This window comes from Pleurodeles waltl, chromosome 4_1 (genome assembly GCF_031143425.1).
Source record: "Pleurodeles waltl isolate 20211129_DDA chromosome 4_1, aPleWal1.hap1.20221129, whole genome shotgun sequence".
NCBI classification, from domain to species: Eukaryota; Metazoa; Chordata; class Amphibia; order Caudata; family Salamandridae; genus Pleurodeles; species Pleurodeles waltl.
The window spans coordinates 129167472-129187670 of NC_090442.1; the positions used below are offsets into that span (position 1 = coordinate 129167472).

The 20199-nt window shown below is 45.8% G+C and overlaps 1 protein-coding gene across 1 annotated transcript in view; it reads right to left on the reverse strand.

The window, feature by feature from the left end:
• Positions 1-603: 603 nt before the first annotated feature.
• PATL1 (PAT1 homolog 1, processing body mRNA decay factor) overlaps positions 604-20199 on the reverse strand; it is a 260927-nt gene continuing 241331 nt past the window's right edge. The window contains exons 18-19 of the mRNA XM_069227876.1: positions 2868-3017; positions 604-2318 (exon numbers count right to left, since the gene is read on the reverse strand). Of these exons, the coding sequence (XP_069083977.1) occupies positions 2297-2318; positions 2868-3017 (172 nt within the window). The 3' untranslated portion in view covers positions 604-2296. The remainder of the gene's footprint in view (positions 2319-2867; positions 3018-20199) is intronic.

Sequence of the window (20199 nt, forward strand, 5' to 3'; positions counted from 1 at the left end):
AACTGGTAGGAGTGATGCAAAGCACTACATAGAAGCTTTGCAAACGAACAGACAGACGCTGTGCAATTAAAGAGGTAGAAACTACAATTAAATACGTACAAAAAAAAAGAAAAAGAAATTGAGTCTCTAAAAGGGAAGTACATAGCAGTGAGGAAAAGTTAACAGGTAGAAGCCATGCAAGGGAAAGTGGAGGAGGACATAAACAGGGTTAGGTAGATATTACGCAAAGGAAATAGCACCCATCAAAAGAGGTCAAGTTCAGGAAGGGAGAAGGGGAGAATTTTTGCAAAGGGAATAGCTAGGAAAAGGCAATAATTAGAAACAATGCACAGGATGTGGGTAGAATATGTGAAAAATAAACAAGCAGGGTTAACACAGAGGAAACAAGCCGAAACTATACTGACAAGTTGTGAAGAAAATGCACGTAAGCAAAACAGACACCAAAAAAAATAAATTAGTAGAAGCTGCGCAAGTTACCAGGCAAAGAATATGCAGAGGAAAGAGGCGTATAGTGTGCAGATTAAATATGTAGAAGTGATGCACAAGAAATGGCAGGAGCAGGAAAGCTTGTTTACGGGGCTAAAGAAAACTTAGAATACCATATTACCTCTTTGTTGGTATTTTTATTTTAAAAGTGATAGGAAAATAAATTCTGACGAGACACTTTCTCCCACGCAGACCTGTCTTTAGAGAAAACGGCACCATTTCAAAATTCACAGTCTGATGAAATAGATACACTGTGACAAGGTGTCACCACTGCAACAAGAAATCCATGTGGAATATTAAAGTGCTTAATACACAGTGGCCACAGGAGGGTGCCATTGTTCAACTGGAGAATATACACCTGCAATACATGCTGTGACCACCTTGGAATCCATAGGAATATACTTGTGCAATACAATAGTGTGTCACAACAATAAGGTCTTTGCTTTCACCAACATGATTCAAAGCCTCTCTGTCAGCAATTAATACCTTTTGTTCTAAACTCAGTTCATGGTGGAGGAAAGAGAATCCTGCAGAAAGCAGGTGCAAGCAAAACTAGACTGCTTAGTTTCCAATGTTGCCTTCTTTGGCTTTTAGTGGAACTGGGGAATAGGTGGGAGGGTTGGGTGTACTATCTGCCTAGTGTTTGAGAAAGAGGGATAGGTAACCTGGCACTATCAAACGGGGAGCATCCTATTAAGGTAGTGTAGTGGGGAGAGATCAGATGGCACAAAAGGAGTCTGGGGGGGGGGGGGGGGGGGCTCTGTGCGTAGATAAGGTGGCAGGGGGAGGACTGAGTCTTTAAAAGAAAGGGTGCAGGAGTAGACCTGAATCTGTGTGATCATGGGGGCAACAGAGCCTGGGTGAGACATGGAGCTTTTAAAAAACTCCAGCTGGGAGTACATTTTCATGAAGAGATTCGAAGTTGCTGAAGAATGAAGTAAGAGGATGGTGTCAGATTCCAGCCCATGCAAACTACCAGGGAGGCCCCATCAAGTTAGTGTGCAGGGCAATTTCACTTAGGGCAGTGAGCAGTCCCCCTGTCCCTGTGGTGGACCAGGCGGAGACAAGAGGGCGAAAAAGAGTATCAACATGTTTCAGTACCTCCACTGACATGTTTATTAAATAATTTGTGATCTAAAGCTACAAATAGATTGGGGCTGGGGGGGTTTTGAGGAGGAAGAGTGTGTCAAGGATGGAGGGTCTTGTATATGGAGAGCCAGATTATCTGGGTCAGAAACCCATCTTCCTCGTTGATTAATGAGAGGAAACGGGCTGGTATCAACATCGGAAAGCAGCCCCTACACCTATGCAGCTGACTGGGAAATTAGGTTTCCAAGTTAGGTTAAAAACAATTCTTAACTGAGAAGTCTATTTTTGTTATATCTTTGGGACATACAGGAAACGGGGGTTGAGAACATCCAGGGATTGGGCAATTTACTTCAACAAGAGCTCCCGGCTCCTCAACAAATAAGGCGGCTCCTTGAGGTTCGAGACGGATCCTCTCCTTAATCCTCGCAAGAATTCTCCAGAGTAAGTCCCACGATGAAGCATGGAAGGCTGGCACAGCCAAAACCACAACACTGGTTCACACAAGTGAGGGGCCGGCAGAGGGGCAGCGGTCAACCAGTAAGAACCAGGCCACATTTTCTGCCTAGAAGTAAAAACATTCCTAAAATGTTCCAGGACGAGAGAAAGAAGGCAATAATCCCACAAGGCGATCCCGAGCCCCTCTCACTTCTTCTAGTGATCGGCGGAGGGCTCTGGGGCACCGGCACAAAAACAAAGGCAGCATTTGTGATGGGCAAGGTCTTTAGCATGTTCCTGGCACCAACCTGCAAGTGTGGTAGAGAAACAAGAGTGTTACAAGAAGCAGTAACTGGCATTACTAACCCCCTTAAACACGTTTTACATGGGGCATTCCTTTCATCCAACCAGGGAATCACTACTATGGAATCAGCAAAGGGATAACAAAGGGCGTCAATATCAGCCTAGTGGACACTATTTTACAATGGAGATGTCCTATCATGCAACCAGGAAAAGTTCTACAGCACAGCTGTAAGAATGGGTGTAAGATTTATACCTGGCTATAGTATCAGCCTATCAGGAAAGGTTTTATACTGGGCATTCCTCTTAGGCCAATTATCAATAACGCCCAGTAATGCCTACTGGGCTTCAAGGCTTTGCAATGGGCGTTATCGTCCTGTCAAAAAAGTTCTAATAAGGCATCACAAACCAACACTCTCCGCAACAGACCCCTATTTTACCAGCGATTAGGCGCATTAGATTAGAATCCATCCTCAGCACCATAAGGAACCACCCACCCCTAACAGCCAGCAAAGAGGGCCTGTGAACCTGCGAGTTCATCCGCGGCACTTGCTTACTTGAGCTTGGTTTCCAGCAGGTTCAGGTTCTGCCTGTCCACATAGCGTGAGAAGAGGGACTGGAGGTTAGAGGGTATGCACAGTGCCGTTGCCAAAGAGTTTGCTGGGACACGAAGGAGTTCCCGGGTTACTCGAAATACAAGATCAGTCCTGAGCAAGGGGACAAAAATAAAGAGGAGAAGGTCACAGAGAAGTAGGTGTTTCACATTCCATGATGGCAAGAATAAAACAAAGACAAAGCACTGTAACCTTGTCAGGGCTGTCTTACAACCATTGAAGTTGCTGAACTAATGTTCCTCTATCTCACAGACTACCCATTCCATGAGTAACAATACTAGATATCAAGGACTAATACACGGCAAGGACATGCACCAGTAATTCTTTACAAACGATAGAGGCACCTAGTTGTCCCTTCAAACCCAGAGTCATTAAATAGTTTACATAAAGGAGATATATTGTTGCATCGATGCACACCACAAATACTGGCTAAACTATGGAACTGGTAAGTCCCCAGCTTCGGCACTGTTTGACAAAAATGAATTGCAGATTACAGATTTGTGGACATTAAGAGTTGGACAAAGAGCAGAGACAGTTACTTACCTGTTTTCCCAAGTCTACATTTAGGTATTGTCTCAATTCACATATAGTAGAAGTCTCTGTATATGTGTGGAATTCTGGAACATACATACATTCAATACATACATATATTGTTGCAAAGAAGATGCATCGTCCGATGGAAGACAACCCATTTAAGTAGGTACAACATGTGATTCTTCTTTATTTTGTAGATACAGATGGGTACAACAACAGGAGCGAGCCACCCAGCACCACTACATATACTTCAGCGCCTTGCTTCTAAATGGGGACCACTGTCTCACACCACAACTTCCAGAATGCCTTTTCTGCAGAAATGAAGTGAAGCACCATGCTTCAAGAAGAAGGTAGGTATAATCCTTAGTAGTTACCAGACATGTCACAACCGCCTTAGTCCACACACCAACTGCCCCCCAGTCTTACAAAACTCTCATTTGATCGTCTGAACCTAAACTGTTACGTCTGAACACCACATTACTTTTCTCCTCCAAACATTAATAAAGAAAAATTTAACTACGACAGACTGAGAACTTAACAACTTACATCATCTCATGTAATACCAATTTGTACCAACTGATACTGGAAGACTAGTACAGATTCCTAAAATAACAATAACAAACAATAAAAATACAAACAACCTTAAGTCTTGACAAGATAGACCAAACTATAATTCCTTTCAGGGACATGCATTTATTGAAGAAGGACTCTTAATCACAGTTAAGAATATTGTAGAGGAAAGACCAATCATCAGGCTAACTAATAAAATATTCTTAGCTTTATTTCTGTCCCTAAGAGGAAGGCATCTGGATCAGCTGTTTCTGCGGGCCATGGACCTAAGACCTGCTTGCTGGAGTGGACCTTCTTATAGAAATAAATGCTTCATCTGTCCCACTTGATTTATCATCTCTCTCTTCGGGATCAAGGCTTTTCTCTTCAGAACTAAAACCACATTTGGCAACCCTTCTTATATTCCACCAGTTTGAACCACTGACTGCGTTTCCACACACTTTATCCACAACCACTGGGTCACTGAACTTTTCACTGCCTTTTCTGACATGCACACCTTTTTTGATGGGAACAAAATCTCCCACATGCACTTTCACTTCACTTAAATGGTTGTGCAAACATTTTATTTTGTTTGCTCTTAGCATTGGCAACATTTTTCCTGACCCTAGCATGTTCATCCAATCGAACCCCAAACTTAACCCACCTAGTCATCCAATTGGGACAAACTTTGGTGGCTTGTTTCCTTCCCCTCAATAGTGCAAAAGGGGAAACTGGTGCAGTAGAATGCAAACTTGTGCGATAAAACCACAGCATGGAACACACTGCATTCATAATTCAACCACTGGGTGCACTGGGACAATACCTTATACATTCCCTCCATCTGACCATTAGATAGTGAGTGATAAAGTGAAGTCCTGAGGTGCTTAATGTAGCCTGCTTTGAGGGAAGCATCCACTTATCCATTCACAAACTGCACCCCATTGTCTGAAATCATGTATTTGGGGAAAGCTTCTCAAAGAAAGATTTCCTTTAGGGAATTCTATGACGGCCTTTGCATTTGGTACTCTCACAAACTTAACTTCTGGCCACTTAGAGTTAAGGTCAATTACCACCAAAGCATAATGATACTAACAATTAAATGGACCAACCAAATCTATGTCAACCTTCCCCAAGCACAGGAAGGGAACTCTATTGGCTGCAAGGGTGGCTTCCTCAAAACAATGTTCTTCTCGGCACAAGCACACAAAGCACATTCTCCCACAACACAATCAACCTGTCTGTCTATGGATGGCCACCACAAATTCTGTCTGATTCTGCGTTTTGTTAACGTTATTCCAAAACGCAGTTTTGTTGTCAATCTTGCAATTCCAGGGGTTTTCTCTTTGATTCTATCCCCCAACAAGAGGTCATCCAGGGATTTATGATCAGTAGAAACCAAGAACTTTGTTACCCAAATGTAAGGCTTGAACTTTTGTATCACCCACCAACAAGCAAGGAGCTTCTTTTCAATAGCAGAATAATGAGTTTCTGTCTCCCTCAGAACTCCTGAAGCACAACAAACAGTATTCTCTTTTTTGCCATTAATATGGCTTAATACTGCCCCCAGACCTTGATTGGATGCATCAACCATAACACCTGAGCACAAGATTGAATGGCTTCAAAATCCTAGAACTTGCCAACAGTTTTTTGACCCATTCAAATGACTCCTGGCAATTGCCATTCCACTTGAAAGATACATTCTTCTTCAAGAGACTAGTCAAAGGTTTTATATGAGCTGCATAATCTAGAATGAAACAGGAGTAAAACGCACACATGCCCATAAATTACTTCGACCAAGTTTTATCACCTGGAGCTTGTGCATCCATGATGGCATTGACAAAATCTGGTTGTGGTACAATACAATCCTCTGAGATAATGTGGCCAAGATACTCAACCCTTGTTTTCTCTATCTTGCATTTATTTATTTTCAGTACAACACCTTTCTCTTAAAGGATGGACAATACCTGATAAAGAATGGACTCATCTTTTTCCTTGTTTGCTGTAAAAATCAGCATGTCGTCCTGGAAAGAGACAACCTCCTTAACATCCTTGAATAACTGGAACATAATCCTCTGGAACACAGATGCCGCAGAGGCTAATACAAGCTGCATCCTTGGGTACTGGAACGTCCCAACAGGTGAAAATAAGGCTGTAAAATGTCTAGACTCTGGCTCTAGAACCACCTGATAGGCGGATGCTAAATCGAGCTCCGAAAACAATATCGTACCCACCAACAAAGCCAGAATATCTGCAATTTTTGGGAGGGGATGTGAATCAACCCAAATGGACTTGAGACTAAGCAAATCCATGTAAACTCTCAATTCCCCACAGCAAAGGGCGATAACCGCAGCAATGACTCAACAGGTTTGATTATCCCGCAATCACACAATTAAAAAAAAAAATGTCTAGGTCTTCCCTTTTAAAAAATTGAACATTCTGCAATCTGTGTATAATTGGCATTGACCCTTCCTTAACTTTGATCCTGTGTCTGAAACCCTTTATAGTGCCCAATGTATCAGAAGATACTTCAGGGAACCTGGAGGTGATGTTTAAGGCACTGCTTTCACCAACAAGGGGCACCTGTTCTCTGGTACCAGGCCTCAACATCATTTTTAAAATACCTTGGTGGAACCACCCTAAGATAAACAACCCCCCCTTTACTGTCACAGACTTTTCCTGCAATTTTTCTGTTCTTGAAAACCAGAATATCCTCAAAATATCTTCACCAACCATCTTACCTTCTGAACGTGAAGCCTGACCCTGCGGAACCGAAGGCAATGAAGTATGTTGAAAGTATTAACAAAACAGACCTCTTCAAAATGGCTACCAGAAATGAGAACGACATATGACGACGCGTAAGGCTGATCTCGTGGGAGAGCTGAGGCAATGAAGACTGTTATAAGCACAAGGCAAGAAAAACAAATTCTTACCTAACAGCCGTCACTGAGGACCTGAAGGCAAGAAAGTCACAAAAACAACAAATGGCAGGGCAGGCAGCAGTAACACAACAGTGTGCTGCCTGTTGCCGATTTTCCCCTCGTCACTAGTGTTGGTCAGAGTGAGTTGTGCTGCAGCATGGAACAAGTGAAATGGTCATCACAACTCATTTCCAAATCCAAGCAACAGTGCTTCGCAACAATGTAAAGGGAAGAGCATGTTGCTGTGTGACACATCTTACCATGGAATATGCTGCAAACAGATATTAATATATAGGCCAAGCCTTTGTGATAAAATGTTCTTCTTCCGAACTGGTGTGCCTTTCTTGCTACCTACATTTGCCACAATGAGCTTCTTGCTGGATCTGAACTGTTTAGACTAATTAATGTAAAAATTGATTGAAACAAGGAAGTCTAGTCAATGCAACCTCTCCTGAGTTTAGGCGGGATATGGCAGAAAGAAAAATTTGGGAAGAGTAATGAAAAGGGGTCATCACTCTGGGCAGGGAAGCTGCATTAGTCATAGGACGAGGTGCTTGTTAAGTACTGCTGGAACTGTTCCATGTCAGAAGCATTGAGTTCTGACTAGTGCTAGGGATGTGGGCAAGATGTTTACACTACTTCGAGAATTTGGGTCATTATGATAAAAAGGGATTGTGGCCAATCTGTGTGTTTGAGCTGGCAATGGGTGTGGTGTGTATGCAATGCTTTTTAAATATTTGAACAGATTTTATGGATTTTGTCACAGAACTGTTGTAGTGATGTGCTAATAGGTGGTTTTGAGGGTCTATGTTCAGAAGAAGTCCATCAGAGTTAATGTGGCTGATTATCTTTTCAATGCCAGGTATGCAGTTTTGATTTTTTGTTTGAGTGATACGAGAGGGTGACTTAACCAGCTGTTCCACTTTTGGTTAGCATAAACAAATGACATGCCCGACCACCAAGATCTAAATATTTAACTAGGAAAAACATTTTAGGTTGCAGTGACTGTAGGAAGCTGGCTCTTTATATAGTATACCAGAAAGATGCATTCTGTGCAAAGGGCCCAGGTAAGGGGCATGCTCTAGCAATCCCAAGGTGCTCTCTTTGGGGTAGTGTGGTCGAGCAGTCGCAGACTTATCAGGGAGGAGTCGTAGACATATGCTGCATGTTCCCAGTCAATAAAGGATATAGATGACTCAATAAGGATATCCACACCAATCTATAAATATAACACTCATCTTTATATAATTTTAGGCACCAAAATCATCAAAATCGGGTAAGTACGTTTTGAGGTAGAAATTCTTATAGGTTTGAAAAGTCAACACTTGCAATTTCTGAAGCGGTAATGTTAGCTTATGGAGGAAAAGCATGTACTACGTTACAGCAACTTGCAGGACCTATCTTCCAGACTTAAGGTGAGTATGGGGCAGGGTCCTAGGCAGCACCAACATGCTACCTTGGGGAGCACTGGGGCAGCTTGATGCAATTCAGCGTCTGGTTCCCCGTTGAAGTCAACAGGGATTGGTCCGGTCAGAAAGAGGCTGCAAGCTGGGACTGTGCGGCCAGTCTGGCTGAACCAACAAGGTCTATGATGCTCAGAGACGTGAGGACACCGCTGGTCCTCTTCTCATGAGGCAGGGGCGGCCCGGTGCAGGTGTGCCCTGAGGCATTGGGTTTCTGTCAACAAAGGCAGTTGTGGTAGAGGGGGCCTGCATAAAGAGGCTGGCTGCAGACTGGGTTAGGGGTCCAGTCTGGCTGAACCAACAAGTGGGCTCAGGTCTCACGAGTCTAAGGGACATAGGGACACCTTTGGTCCTCTTCTCCTCGGGTCAGGGAGCCCGGGTGCAGCGGTGTTCTGAGGCATTGGGTCTTTGTCACCAGGGCACTCGCGGTAAAGGGGGCCTGCACAAAGGAACTGCAGGCAGCGTTGGGAAGTCCACAGTTGGTGTTCCCAAGGTGGGCTTGGTCTCTGGAGGGCCTGTGGACCATGCTGGCAGCATTGGCCCACTTTAACTCAGGCTTGGGGGCATGGTTGCAGTAGTGCTTTCCGGTGTTGAGTTTTGGTGGATCGGAGTCCTCTCAGTTCTTCTGGGATGCTTTCAGGATGCCGCAGAGCAGCTCAGCTACTCTACAGGAGTTCCTCGGTCTTGGGTGAATGCTGGCAGTCCTCCAGGGTTTTAGAGGCAGAGGTAGCTGCACGACGAGTCGTCTTTGGTGAAATTGTCGAGGACAGCAGGCAGGCCGGCGGGGATAGGGCCAAGTTAGTTGCTTGTCTTCTGTTCTTGCTTTTGCGACTCTTCTGTGTCCATCATCTTCTCTGAGGTTGGCAGGATCTGATTTCCTGGAGCCAGGGACTCCCCTAAATACTACATTTAGAGGTGTTAGGGGAGTGTACGGTAGTTGCCAATGGGCTACTTACACCTAGGGTCACTACACCCCCATGCGACCTCTTCCTGTGGGAAGTGGGCATAACCTTGTCCCAGAGTTCCTAGTTCTGCCATCACCGAGAAGGCAGATTTTCAAGTTTCATGTCCACATCAGGTAGCCCACCTTAGGGGTGCCACTAGCCTGAAGGTGGATATGCCTCTCTGACTACTAATTTTCCTACCTGTCAAGGCACCAAATGAGCCCTGATCAAGGGGGTCGGCATCCCCTCACCTCTGAGGAAAGCCAGATTTGCATAGCAAAGGCAGCAATCTCTTTAAAGCTCCCTGCCTTGAAATGCTAATTCACTGCTCATCTTGTTGGTAGAGGGAGGTAACACCCCTGGCCACAGCAGGCTTTGTTCCTGACTGCCTGAGAGCATGGGCTCTCACTGGGCATGAAACTCATCTGTGGTTTCAGGCTGGTTAGAACCAGTCAGCTAGCACACTAGTAGTTGGTAGGTTATCAGGGGGGGGGGGGGCAACCTCTAAGTGCCATCTGGGAGCATGTATTAATAAATGCATCACTGGAATCGATGTGGGTTTTATTAATAAAAGATGTTTGTTACAAAACATCCTTACTTTCAGTGAAGCCATCATGTAGCTGGGGAACTCGTATTCACCAGTGTCCAGCGCATGTACTTAAAACAGCATCCCTGTTCACTCACTATGTTGAAGAATCAACAAAGACATAGCAGGGGCATATCTGCTCTTGCAGATAAGTCCACACATATAATGTAATGCACCCTGCCTTAGGGCTGTCAGGCCTGCTGTAGGGGTGACTTACATATATTGCATGCAGTGTTAGGGGGCATGGCACACAGACTCTGTGCTATGTCATGTTTTCACTTTTGTCTGCACCAAGACACACAGCCTGCAATGGTAGTCTGCATGAGCTGGGTGAGGGGGTCCCTTAGGGTGGAATAATACATGTTGAGGGCCTTAGGTACCTGGGATACAACTTACAAGGGAAATTTTAAAGTGTCAATGATATTGCCATATGGGGGTCGGGGGGGTTGGTTCAGGGGCCAATTGTACAGTTTAAGGGAAAGAGATCTGGCACCGGGGGGGCCTGGATAGCAGGAACCCAGTGTACATTGTCAAAACTGCATCAAATATCAGGCAAAAATTGGGGGTGACCATGTCAAAAAGGGGCACTTTCCTACAATGATGCATACTGAGTACCCTTCTGTATTCTCTACAGGGCCAGAACACAGGTAGAAAACCTGTAGTGCCATGTACCGCTCATGGATTATTGGTTACTCTGATGCACCAGCATACCGTGAATTCATGCCATGTGCATCGTTGGAGACAAATTACCTGCTATCATAGTCACTTCAGTGCTGCCAAGAAAGCCGGACCCCTGTTCAAGCAGCTTTGGGGGTGACACTGTTACCAGTAGTTAGTCTTTCTCACATCACTGATGTGTGGGTCCCCCACCTCACTTCTTGGTGGGACTGGAAACCTTTTAAACAACCAAGTAATAAAACCTTTGAGTGTCAAGTACCAGGCATCTAGACATATGTTGCAAAACCTCACAACTTCCCTTGTTTGGGAAAAAAAATGATTTGGGGGAGAGTAGGCAGAAGAGTGTTTATAATGGGTGAGAGCATATGGCCAGAGACACCATCAAGGTACATTTGCCCTACTGCATTCGCAATGTGCATTTGGATGCAACAGCAGAAAGCAAAGGAAGGATCAAGTCAAAAGTAACAAGTAGAATATTTGGCCTAGGCAAACTATTTCCTCAGTACCTTCTGATCAAATTAGCCATCGCTCCAGAATGAAGCTTCAAGAGCAGAAAGCTGCAAAATACGGGCCTTTGGAGTTCCCTACACATCTCAGGCACATGGATTCAAAGCTACTTAAACAACTATGCTATTGTGAAGTGTTCTCAAAAGCTGGATGGATGGTCGTTACATGCATTGACGGAGGGTATTGAAGGATGTATTCCGCCTGGAAACAGTGACCTTAGACGTAGCTCTGCCAGCATTGCTTACATAAAAAGTCACAGAGCTCTTTAGGAAGAAAACACTGTTTAAGTAGAGGTAAAACTGTAGAGACCTCCAGACATAAAAAAACTTGTGCAGCTGAGCCTGGAAGGAGTGAATTTTATGAGAAAAAAAACTGCATTGTGGAGTAATTCTGTCAACACTGTGGGAATAAAGATGAAATTCCCGGTGCGATTTAGCCTGGATGGATCACTGTGTACAGTTCAGAGAATGAGGTCACTTAAAAAACAGACATCCATGAAAGTAGCTTCTAGGGGGTCAATCTGTATTAAGAGTTTCTGCATCAGCATGGCTAGGAGTACTTTCAAGAGCCAGCTTTTGTAGGCTTCTTGACAGGAGTTTGGTAGAGGGGAGAATCGGAGGGCAGACTGGGGTGGTGGAGGGGTGCACCTGATGGCTTTTCACAGGGATAGGTGTATTCAGATGATAATTTGTATATGGCATGCTACTGCAGCATTTGTTGTTGGGTACCACTGTAAAAAGCTGGCTATCCTGGTACCATTCAGAATAGTAATCAATATACTGATCTTGGCAAAATTAAAGCTTCTTTTGGCTGTGCTGGGATCTGGACTTGTGACCTGTGACGCAGAAGCGAGCAGCAATGACTACTCGCTTAGCTATTTGATACTTCATCAGTCTAGTGAGCAATTATTAATTTCTTTGCCTGCAACTCATACATGGCAATCCTTTCTACACTTTGAGGAACTGGTTAGGATCCTAGATTGGACAGTAATAGAAGATTGATTCTTAACCTTTGGTCCTGGGACTCCTAGGGGTCCTAGACGCTTACTCAGGGGGTTCACAATTGCTTAGGCCAGTGGTTTCCAAAATGTGGACCAGGGACACCCTGGGGGTCTGCAAAGCCTCCTCAGGGGGTCCCTGACTGCTTAGAAAATTAAATAAGATTAACAGATTAGGACCCCAGCTATCAGTACTGAGGTCACAGGATACAGTAATGATAATGTTGGGGTCCATAGAAGTCGAAAGGTTGGGAACCACTGGTTTAGGCAATTAAATAATGTTAACAGAGTAAGAAAGTGTATATAAAGAAGCAAAACTGAAATGTTTTAACTGTTTTGTAAATATAAAGGAATTTGAAATTAGATGCTAAAATTAAGCTGGTTTCCTCAGATTGATTTTTGAGAGCACCAAACAGAATAGAGCATGGGCATCCTCAATTTCATAAAAGCTCTAATCTTCCCTTTACATTTTTTATTTTTATATTGGTTTGTGAATTCAATAAAACATTTCTGTATTGTTTGATGAATGCTTGGTTCCCTATATATGTGTATTATTTTGCGGTTCAAATAGTTGGAATTGCTTAGGCTGGGGTCCCTGGATTCTAATAGTGGCTCAGGGTGAGTCCCCCAATTCCAGTAATGACTAAGTCAGGGTCCACAGAAGTCGAAAGGGTATGCAGCACTGGGATAAAATATTATAACTCTAATAAACTCTATGTATCTCACCCATCTTTATAATGGGGTTTAACTTTCTGTACGAATTAGAAAGGGTTGTTTGCAAAAAAAATAATACGTGAAGGAAAACACTTTACATTTCAAGAGAAAAATTGCCTGTTTTTGTCCCAGATAATGAAACAGCACCTGAGGTCCCACTGGCTTTTAGCTTGAAGATCAGACAGATATACTCTGTTGGTCAACAGCTATCTCGTGTTTCTTTCCTATCAAATCACCACCTATTGATAATTATGACATTTCGTGCCACTGCCGCCCTGCTCCTTTACCAATCTCAATAGACGACTACAAAGGATGGATGCATCAAAAGAGAGGATTTGTGTGCCTCACTTTTACAGAGACCTCAAAACTTTAATCTAATTGAAGCCATAAATAGGTACTTATACTCCACATGGTCAGCACATTAGGATCATGGCAGAGTGTGGGTGAATGTGACATTCTCTGGACTGGAGCAAGGTGCAGGGGCTTGTTAAACTGAGCTGTGGCAAAAACAAGAACACATCCTAGGGAGATTGTAACATTATTTACTTTGGTTATAGACAAATGACATCCATGCTTTCAAAGTCCTTGAGATAGAAGTTTCAGTGATGCTTAACTTAGAAGTAGGCAGGAGAGAATCCAAGATTAACAGTTAAGCATGCTTCAAGTTATGAGATAATTTAACAACTCTCCAGGTCCAGAAACAAACCGCGTCAGGTTTTCACCCAAGATAAAAGCTTCGGTGGATGGAAATTCTTTAACACATTGTAGGAAGTTGGCTCTGTATGTGCTATTTCAAAGTAAGGAATAGCATGCACAGAGTCCAAGGGTTCCCCTTAGAGGTAAAATAGTGGTAAAAATAGATAATACTAATGCTCTATTTTGTGGTAGTGTGGTCGAGCAGTAGGCTTATCCAAGGAGAAGTGTTAAGCATTTGTTGTACATACACATAGACAATAAATGAGGTACACACACTCAGAGACAAATCCAGCCAATAGGTTTTGTATAGAAAAATATCTTTTCTTAGTTTATTTTAAGAACCACAGGTTCAAATTTAACATGTAATATCTTGTTTGAAAGGTATTGCAGGTAAGTACATTAGGAACTTTGAATCATTTCAATTGCATGTATACTTTTCAAGTTATTCACAAATAGCTATTTTAAAAGTGGACACAGTGCAATTTTCACAGTTCCTGGGGGAGGTAAGTTTTTGTTAGTTTTACCAGGTAAGTAAGACACTTACAGGGTTCAGTTCTTGGTCCAAGGTAGCCCACCGTTGGGGGTTCAGAGCAACCCCAAAGTTACCACACCAGCAGCTCAGGGCCGGTCAGGTGCAGAGTTCAAAGTGGTGCCCAAAACGCATAGGCTCCAATGGAGAGAAGGGGGTGCCCCGGTTCCAGTCTGCCAGCAGGTAAGTACCCGCGTCTTCGGGGGGCAGACCAGGGGGGTTTTGTAGGGCACCGGGGGGGACACAAGCCCACACAGAAATTTCACCCTCAGCGGCGCGGGGGCGGCCGGGTGCAGTGTTAGAACAAGCGTCGTTTTCGCAATGGAAGTCAATGAGAGATCAAGGGATCTCTTCAGCGCTGCAGGCAGGCAAGGGGGGGGCTTCCTCGGGGAAACCTCCACTTGGGCAAGGGAGAGGGACTCCTGGGGGTCACTTCTGCAGTGAAAGTCCGGTCCTTCAGGTCCTGGGGGCTGCAGGTGCAGGGTCTTTTCCAGGCGTCGGGACTTAGGTTTCAGAGAGTCGCGGTCAGGGGAAGCCTCGGGATTCCCTCTGCAGGCGGCGCTGTGGGGGCTCAAGGGGGACAGGTTTTGGTACTCTCAGTCGTAGAGTAGTCCGGGGGTCCTCCCTGAGGTGTTGGTTCTCCACCAGCCGAGTCGGGGTCGCCGGGTGCAGTGTTGCAAGTCTCACGCTTCTTGCGGGGAGATTGCAGGGTTCTTTAAAGCTGCTCCTTTGGATAAAGTTGCAGTCTTTTTGGAGCAGGTCCGCTGTCCTCGGGAGTTTCTTGTCGTCGTCGAAGCAGGGCAGTCCTCAGAGGATTCAGAGGTCGCTGGTCCCTTTGGAAGGCGTCGCTGGAGCAGAGTTCTTGGGAAGGCAGGAGACAGGCCGGTGAGTTTCTGGAGCCAAGGCAGTTGTTGTCTTCTGGTCTTCCTCTGCAGGGGTTTTCAGCTAGGCAGTCCTTCTTCTTGTAGTTGCAGGAATCTAATTTTCTAGGGTTCAGGGTAGCCCTTAAATACTAAATTTAAGGGCGTGTTTAGGTCTGGGGGGTTAGTAGCCAATGGCTACTAGCCCTGAGGGTGGGTACACCCTCTTTGTGCCTCCTCCCAAGGGGAGGGGGTCACAATCCTAACCCTATTGGGGGAATCCTCCATCTGCAAGATGGAGGATTTCTAAAAGTTAGAGTCACCTCAGCTCAGGACACCTTAGGGGCTGTCCTGACTGGCCAGTGACGACTCCTTGTTATTCTCATTATTTTCTCCGGCCTTGCCGCCAAAAGTGGGGGCCGGGGCCGGAGGGGGCGGGCAACTCCACTAGCTGGAGTGTCCTGCGGTGCTGTGACAAAGGGGTGAGCCTTTGAGGCTCACCGCCAGGTGTTACAGCTCCTGCCTGGGGGAGGTGTTAGCATCTCCACCCAGTGCAGGCTTTGTTACTGGCCTCAGAGTGACAAAGGCACTCTCCCCATGGGGCCAGCAACATGTCTCTAGTGTGGCAGGCTGCTGGAACTAGTCAGCCTACACAGACAGTCGGTTAAGTTTCAGGGGGCACCTCTAAGGTGCCCTCTGGGGTGTATTTTGCAATAAAATGTACACTGGCATCAGTGTGCATTTATTGTGCTGAGAAGTTTGATACCAAACTTCCCAGTTTTCAGTGTAGCCATTATGGTGCTGTGGAGTTCGTGCAAAACAGACTCCCAGACCATATACTCTTATGGCTATCCTGCACTTACAATGTCTAAGGTTTTGCTTAGACACTGTAGGGGCACAATGCTCATGCACTGGTACCCTCACCTATGGTATAGTGCACCCTGCCTTAGGGCTGTAAGGCCTGCTAGAGGGGTGGCTGACCTATACTTGCATAGGCAGTGAGAGGCTGGCATGGCACCCTGAGGGGAGTGCCATGTCGACTTACTCGTTTTGTTCTCACTAGCACACACAAGCTGGCAAGCAGTGTGTCTGTGCTGAGTGAGAGGTCTCCAGGGTGGCATAAGACATGCTGCAGCCCTTAGAGACCTTCCTTGGCATCAGGGCCCTTGGTACTAGAAGTACCAGTTACAAGGGACTTATCTGGATGCCAGGGTCTGCCAATTGTGGATACAAAAGTACAGGTTAGGGAAAGAACACTGGTGCTGGGGCCTGGTTAGCAGCCCTCAGCACACTTTCAATTGTAAACATAGCATCAGCAAAGGCAAAAAGTCAGGGGGTAACCATGCCAAGGAGGCATTTCCTTACACAACTCCCCCCCAAACGAAAGAGGATGAGACTAACCTTTCCCAAGAGAGTCTTCATTTTCTAAGTGGAAGAACCTGGAAAGGCCATCTGCATTGGCATGGGCAGTCCCAGGTCTGTGTTCCACTATAAAGTCCATTCCCTGTAGGGAGATGGACCACCTCAACAGTTTTGGATTTTCACCTTTCATTTGCATCAGCCATTTGAGAGGTCTGTGGTCAGTTTGAACTAGGAAGTGAGTCCCAAAGAGGTATGGTCTCAGCTTCTTCAGGGACCAAACCACAGCAAAGGCCTCCCTCTCAATGGCACTCCAACGCTGCTCCCTGGGGAGTAACCTCCTGCTAATGAAAGCAACAGGCTGGTCAAGGCCATCATCATTTGTTTGGGACAAAACTGCCCCTATCCCATGTTCAGAGGCATCTGTCTGCACAATGAACTGCTTAGAATAATCTGGAGCTTTTAGAACTGGTGCTGAGCACATTGCTTGTTTCAGGGTGTCAAAGGCCTGTTGGCATTCTACAGTCCAGTTCACTTTCTTGGGCATTTTCTTGGAGGTGAGTTCAGTGAGGGCTGTCACAATGGATCCATATCCCTTCACAAACCTCCTGTAATACCCAGTCAAGCCAAGGAATGCCCTGACTTGAGTCTGGGTTTTTGGAGCTACCCAGTCCAGAATAGTCTGGATCTTGGGTTGGAGTGGCTGAACTTGGCCTCCACCTACAAGGTGGCCCAAGTAAACCACAGTTCCCTGCCCTATCTGGCATTTGGATGCCTTGATAGAGAGGCCTGCAGATTGCAGAGCCTTCAAAACCTTCTTCAGGTGGACCAGGTGATCCTGCCAGGTGGAGCTAAAGACAGCAATATCATCAAGATAAGCTGTGCTAAAGGACTCCAAACCAGCAAGGACTTGATTCACCAACCTTTGGAAGGTGGCAGGGGCATTCTTTAAACCAAAGGGCATAACAGTAAACTGATAATGCCCATCAGGTGTGGAGAATGCTGTTTTCTCTTTTGCTCCAGATGCCATTTTTATTTGCCAGTACCCTGCTGTCAAGTCAAAGGTACTTAAGAATTTGGCAGCACCTAATTTGTCTATGAGCTCATCAGCTCTAGGAATTGGATGGGTGTCTGTCTTGGTGACAGAGTTGAGCCCTCTGTAGTCCACACAAAACCTCATCTCTTTCTTTCCATCTTTGGTGTGAGGTTTGGGGACTAAGACCACTGGGCTAGCACAGGGGCTGTCAGAGCGCTCAATTACTCCCAATTCCAGCATCTTGTGGACTTCCACCTTGATGCTTTCCTTAACATGGTCAGACTGTCTAAAAATTTTGTTTTTGACAGGCATGCTGTCTCCTGTGTCCACATCATGGGTACACAGGTGTGTCTGACCAGGGGTTAGGGAGAAGAGTTCAGGAAACTGTTGTAGGACTCTCCTACAATCAGCTTGCTGTTGGCCAGAGAGGGTGTCTGAGTAGACCACTCCATCTACTGAGCCATCTTTTGGGTCTGATGACAGAAGATCAGGGAGAGGTTCACTCTCTGCCTCCTGATCCTCATCTGTTACCATCAACAGATTTACATCAGCCCTGTCATGGAAGAGCTTAAGGCGGTTCACATGGATCACCCTCTTGGGGCTCCTGCTTGTGCCCAGGTCCACCAGGTAGGTGACCTGACTCTTCCTTTCTAGCACTGGGTAAGGGCCACTCCATTTGTCCTGAAGTGCCCTGGGAGCCACAGGCTCCAGAACCCAGACTTTCTGCCCTGGTTGGAACTCAACCATTGCAGCCTTTTGGTCATACCAAAACTTCTGGAGCTGTTGGCTGGCCTCAAGGTTTTTGCTTGCCTTTTCCATGTACTCTGCCATTCTAGAGCGAAGGCCAAGTACATAGTCCACTATGTCCTGTTTAGGCTCATGAAGAGGTCTCTCCCAGCCTTCTTTAACAAGAGCAAGTGGTCCCCTTACAGGGTGACCAAACAGAAGTTCAAAGGGTGAGAATCCTACTCCCTTCTGTGGCACCTCTCTGTAAGCGAAAAGCAGACATGGCAAGAGGACATCCCATCTCCTTTTGAGCTTTTCTGGGAGCCCCATGATCATGCCTTTTAATGTCTTGTTGAATCTCTCAACTAAGCCATTAGTTTGTGGATGGTATGGTGTAGTGAATTTGTAAGTCACTCCACACTCATTCCACATGTGTTTTAGGTATGCTGACATGAAGTTGGTACCTCTGTCAGACACCACCTCCTTAGGGAAACCCACTCTGGTAAAGATACCAATGAGGGCCTTGGCTACTGCAGGGGCAGTAGTTGACCTAAGGGGAATAGCTTCAGGATACCTAGTAGCATGATCCACTACTACTAGGATATACATATTTCCTGAGGCTGTGGGAGGTTCTAGTGGACCAACTATGTCCACACCCACTCTTTCAAAGTGGACCCCCACCACTGGAAGTGGAATGAGGGGGGCCTTTGGATGCCCACCTGTCTTACCACTGGCTTGACAGGTGGGGCAGGAGAGGCAAAACTCCTTAACCTTCTGGGACATATTGGGCCAGTAGCAGTGGTTGACTAACCTCTCCCACGTCTTGGTTTGTCCCAAATGCCCAGCAAGGGGAATATCATGGGCTAAGGTCAGAATAAACTCTCTGAACGACTGAGGCACTACCACTCTCCTAGTGGCACCAGGTTTGGGGTCTCTGGCCTCAGTGTACAGGAGTCCATCTTCCCAATAGACCCTATGTGTTCCATTTTTCTTGCCCTTGGACTCTTCAGCAGCTTGCTGCCTAAGGCCTTCAAGAGAGGGACAGGTTTCTTGTCCCTTACACAGCTCCTCCCTTGAGGGTCCCCCTGGGCCTAAGAGCTCAACCTGATAAGGTTCAAGCTCCAAAGGCTCAGTTCCCTCAGAGGGCAGAACTTCTTCCTGAGAAGAGAGGTTCTCTTTTTCTGACTGTGTTGCAGTTGGTTTCCCAACTGACTTTCCTTTTCTCTTGGTAGGCTGGGCCTTTCTTCCAGACTCCAGCTCTACTTTTTCACCCTGTGCCTTGCATTGTGCTCTTGTTTTTACACACACCAGTTCAGGGATACCCAGCATGGCTGCATGGGTTTTTAGTTCTACCTCAGCCCATGCTGAGGACTCCAGGTCATTTCCAAGCAGACAGTCTACTGGGATGTTTGAGGAGACCACCACCTGTTTCAGGCCATTGACCCCTCCCCATTCTAAAGTTACCATTGCCATGGGATGTGCTTTAGTCAGATTGTCAGCGTTGGTGACTGTATAGGTTTTTCCAGTCAGGTATTGGCCAGGGGAAACCAGTTTCTCTGTCACCATGGTGACACTGGCACCTGTATCCCTCAGGCCCTCTACACTTGTCCCATTAATAAAGAGCTGCTGCCTGTATTTTTGCATGTTAGGCGGCCAGGCAGCTAGTGTGGCTAAATCCACCCCACCCTCAGAGACTAGAGTAGCTTCAGTGTGGACCCTGATTTGCTCTGAGCACACTGTTGATCCCACTTGGAGACTAGCCATTCCAGTGTTACCTGGATTGGAGTTTGGAGTGGAACCTTTCTTGGGACAGGCCTTGTCTCCAGTTTGGTGTCCAGGCTGATTACAGCTACGACACCAGGCCTTTTTGGGATCAAAGTTTTTACCCTTGTACCCAGGATTGTTTTGTGAAGAGGCTCTGGGCCCACCCTCCTGTGCAGGTTTTTGGGGGCCTGTAGAAGACTCTTTACTATTTTTATTTTTGGCTGTCTCACCACCTTTCCCCTGGGGAGGTTTTGTGACCCCTTTCTTTTGGTCACCCCCTGTGGAAGTTTTGGACACCCTTGTCTTGACCCAATGGTCCGCCTTCTTTCCCAATTCTTGGGGAGAAATTGGTCCTAGGTCTACCAGATGCTGATGCAGTTTATCATTGAAACAATTACTTAACAGGTGTTCTTTC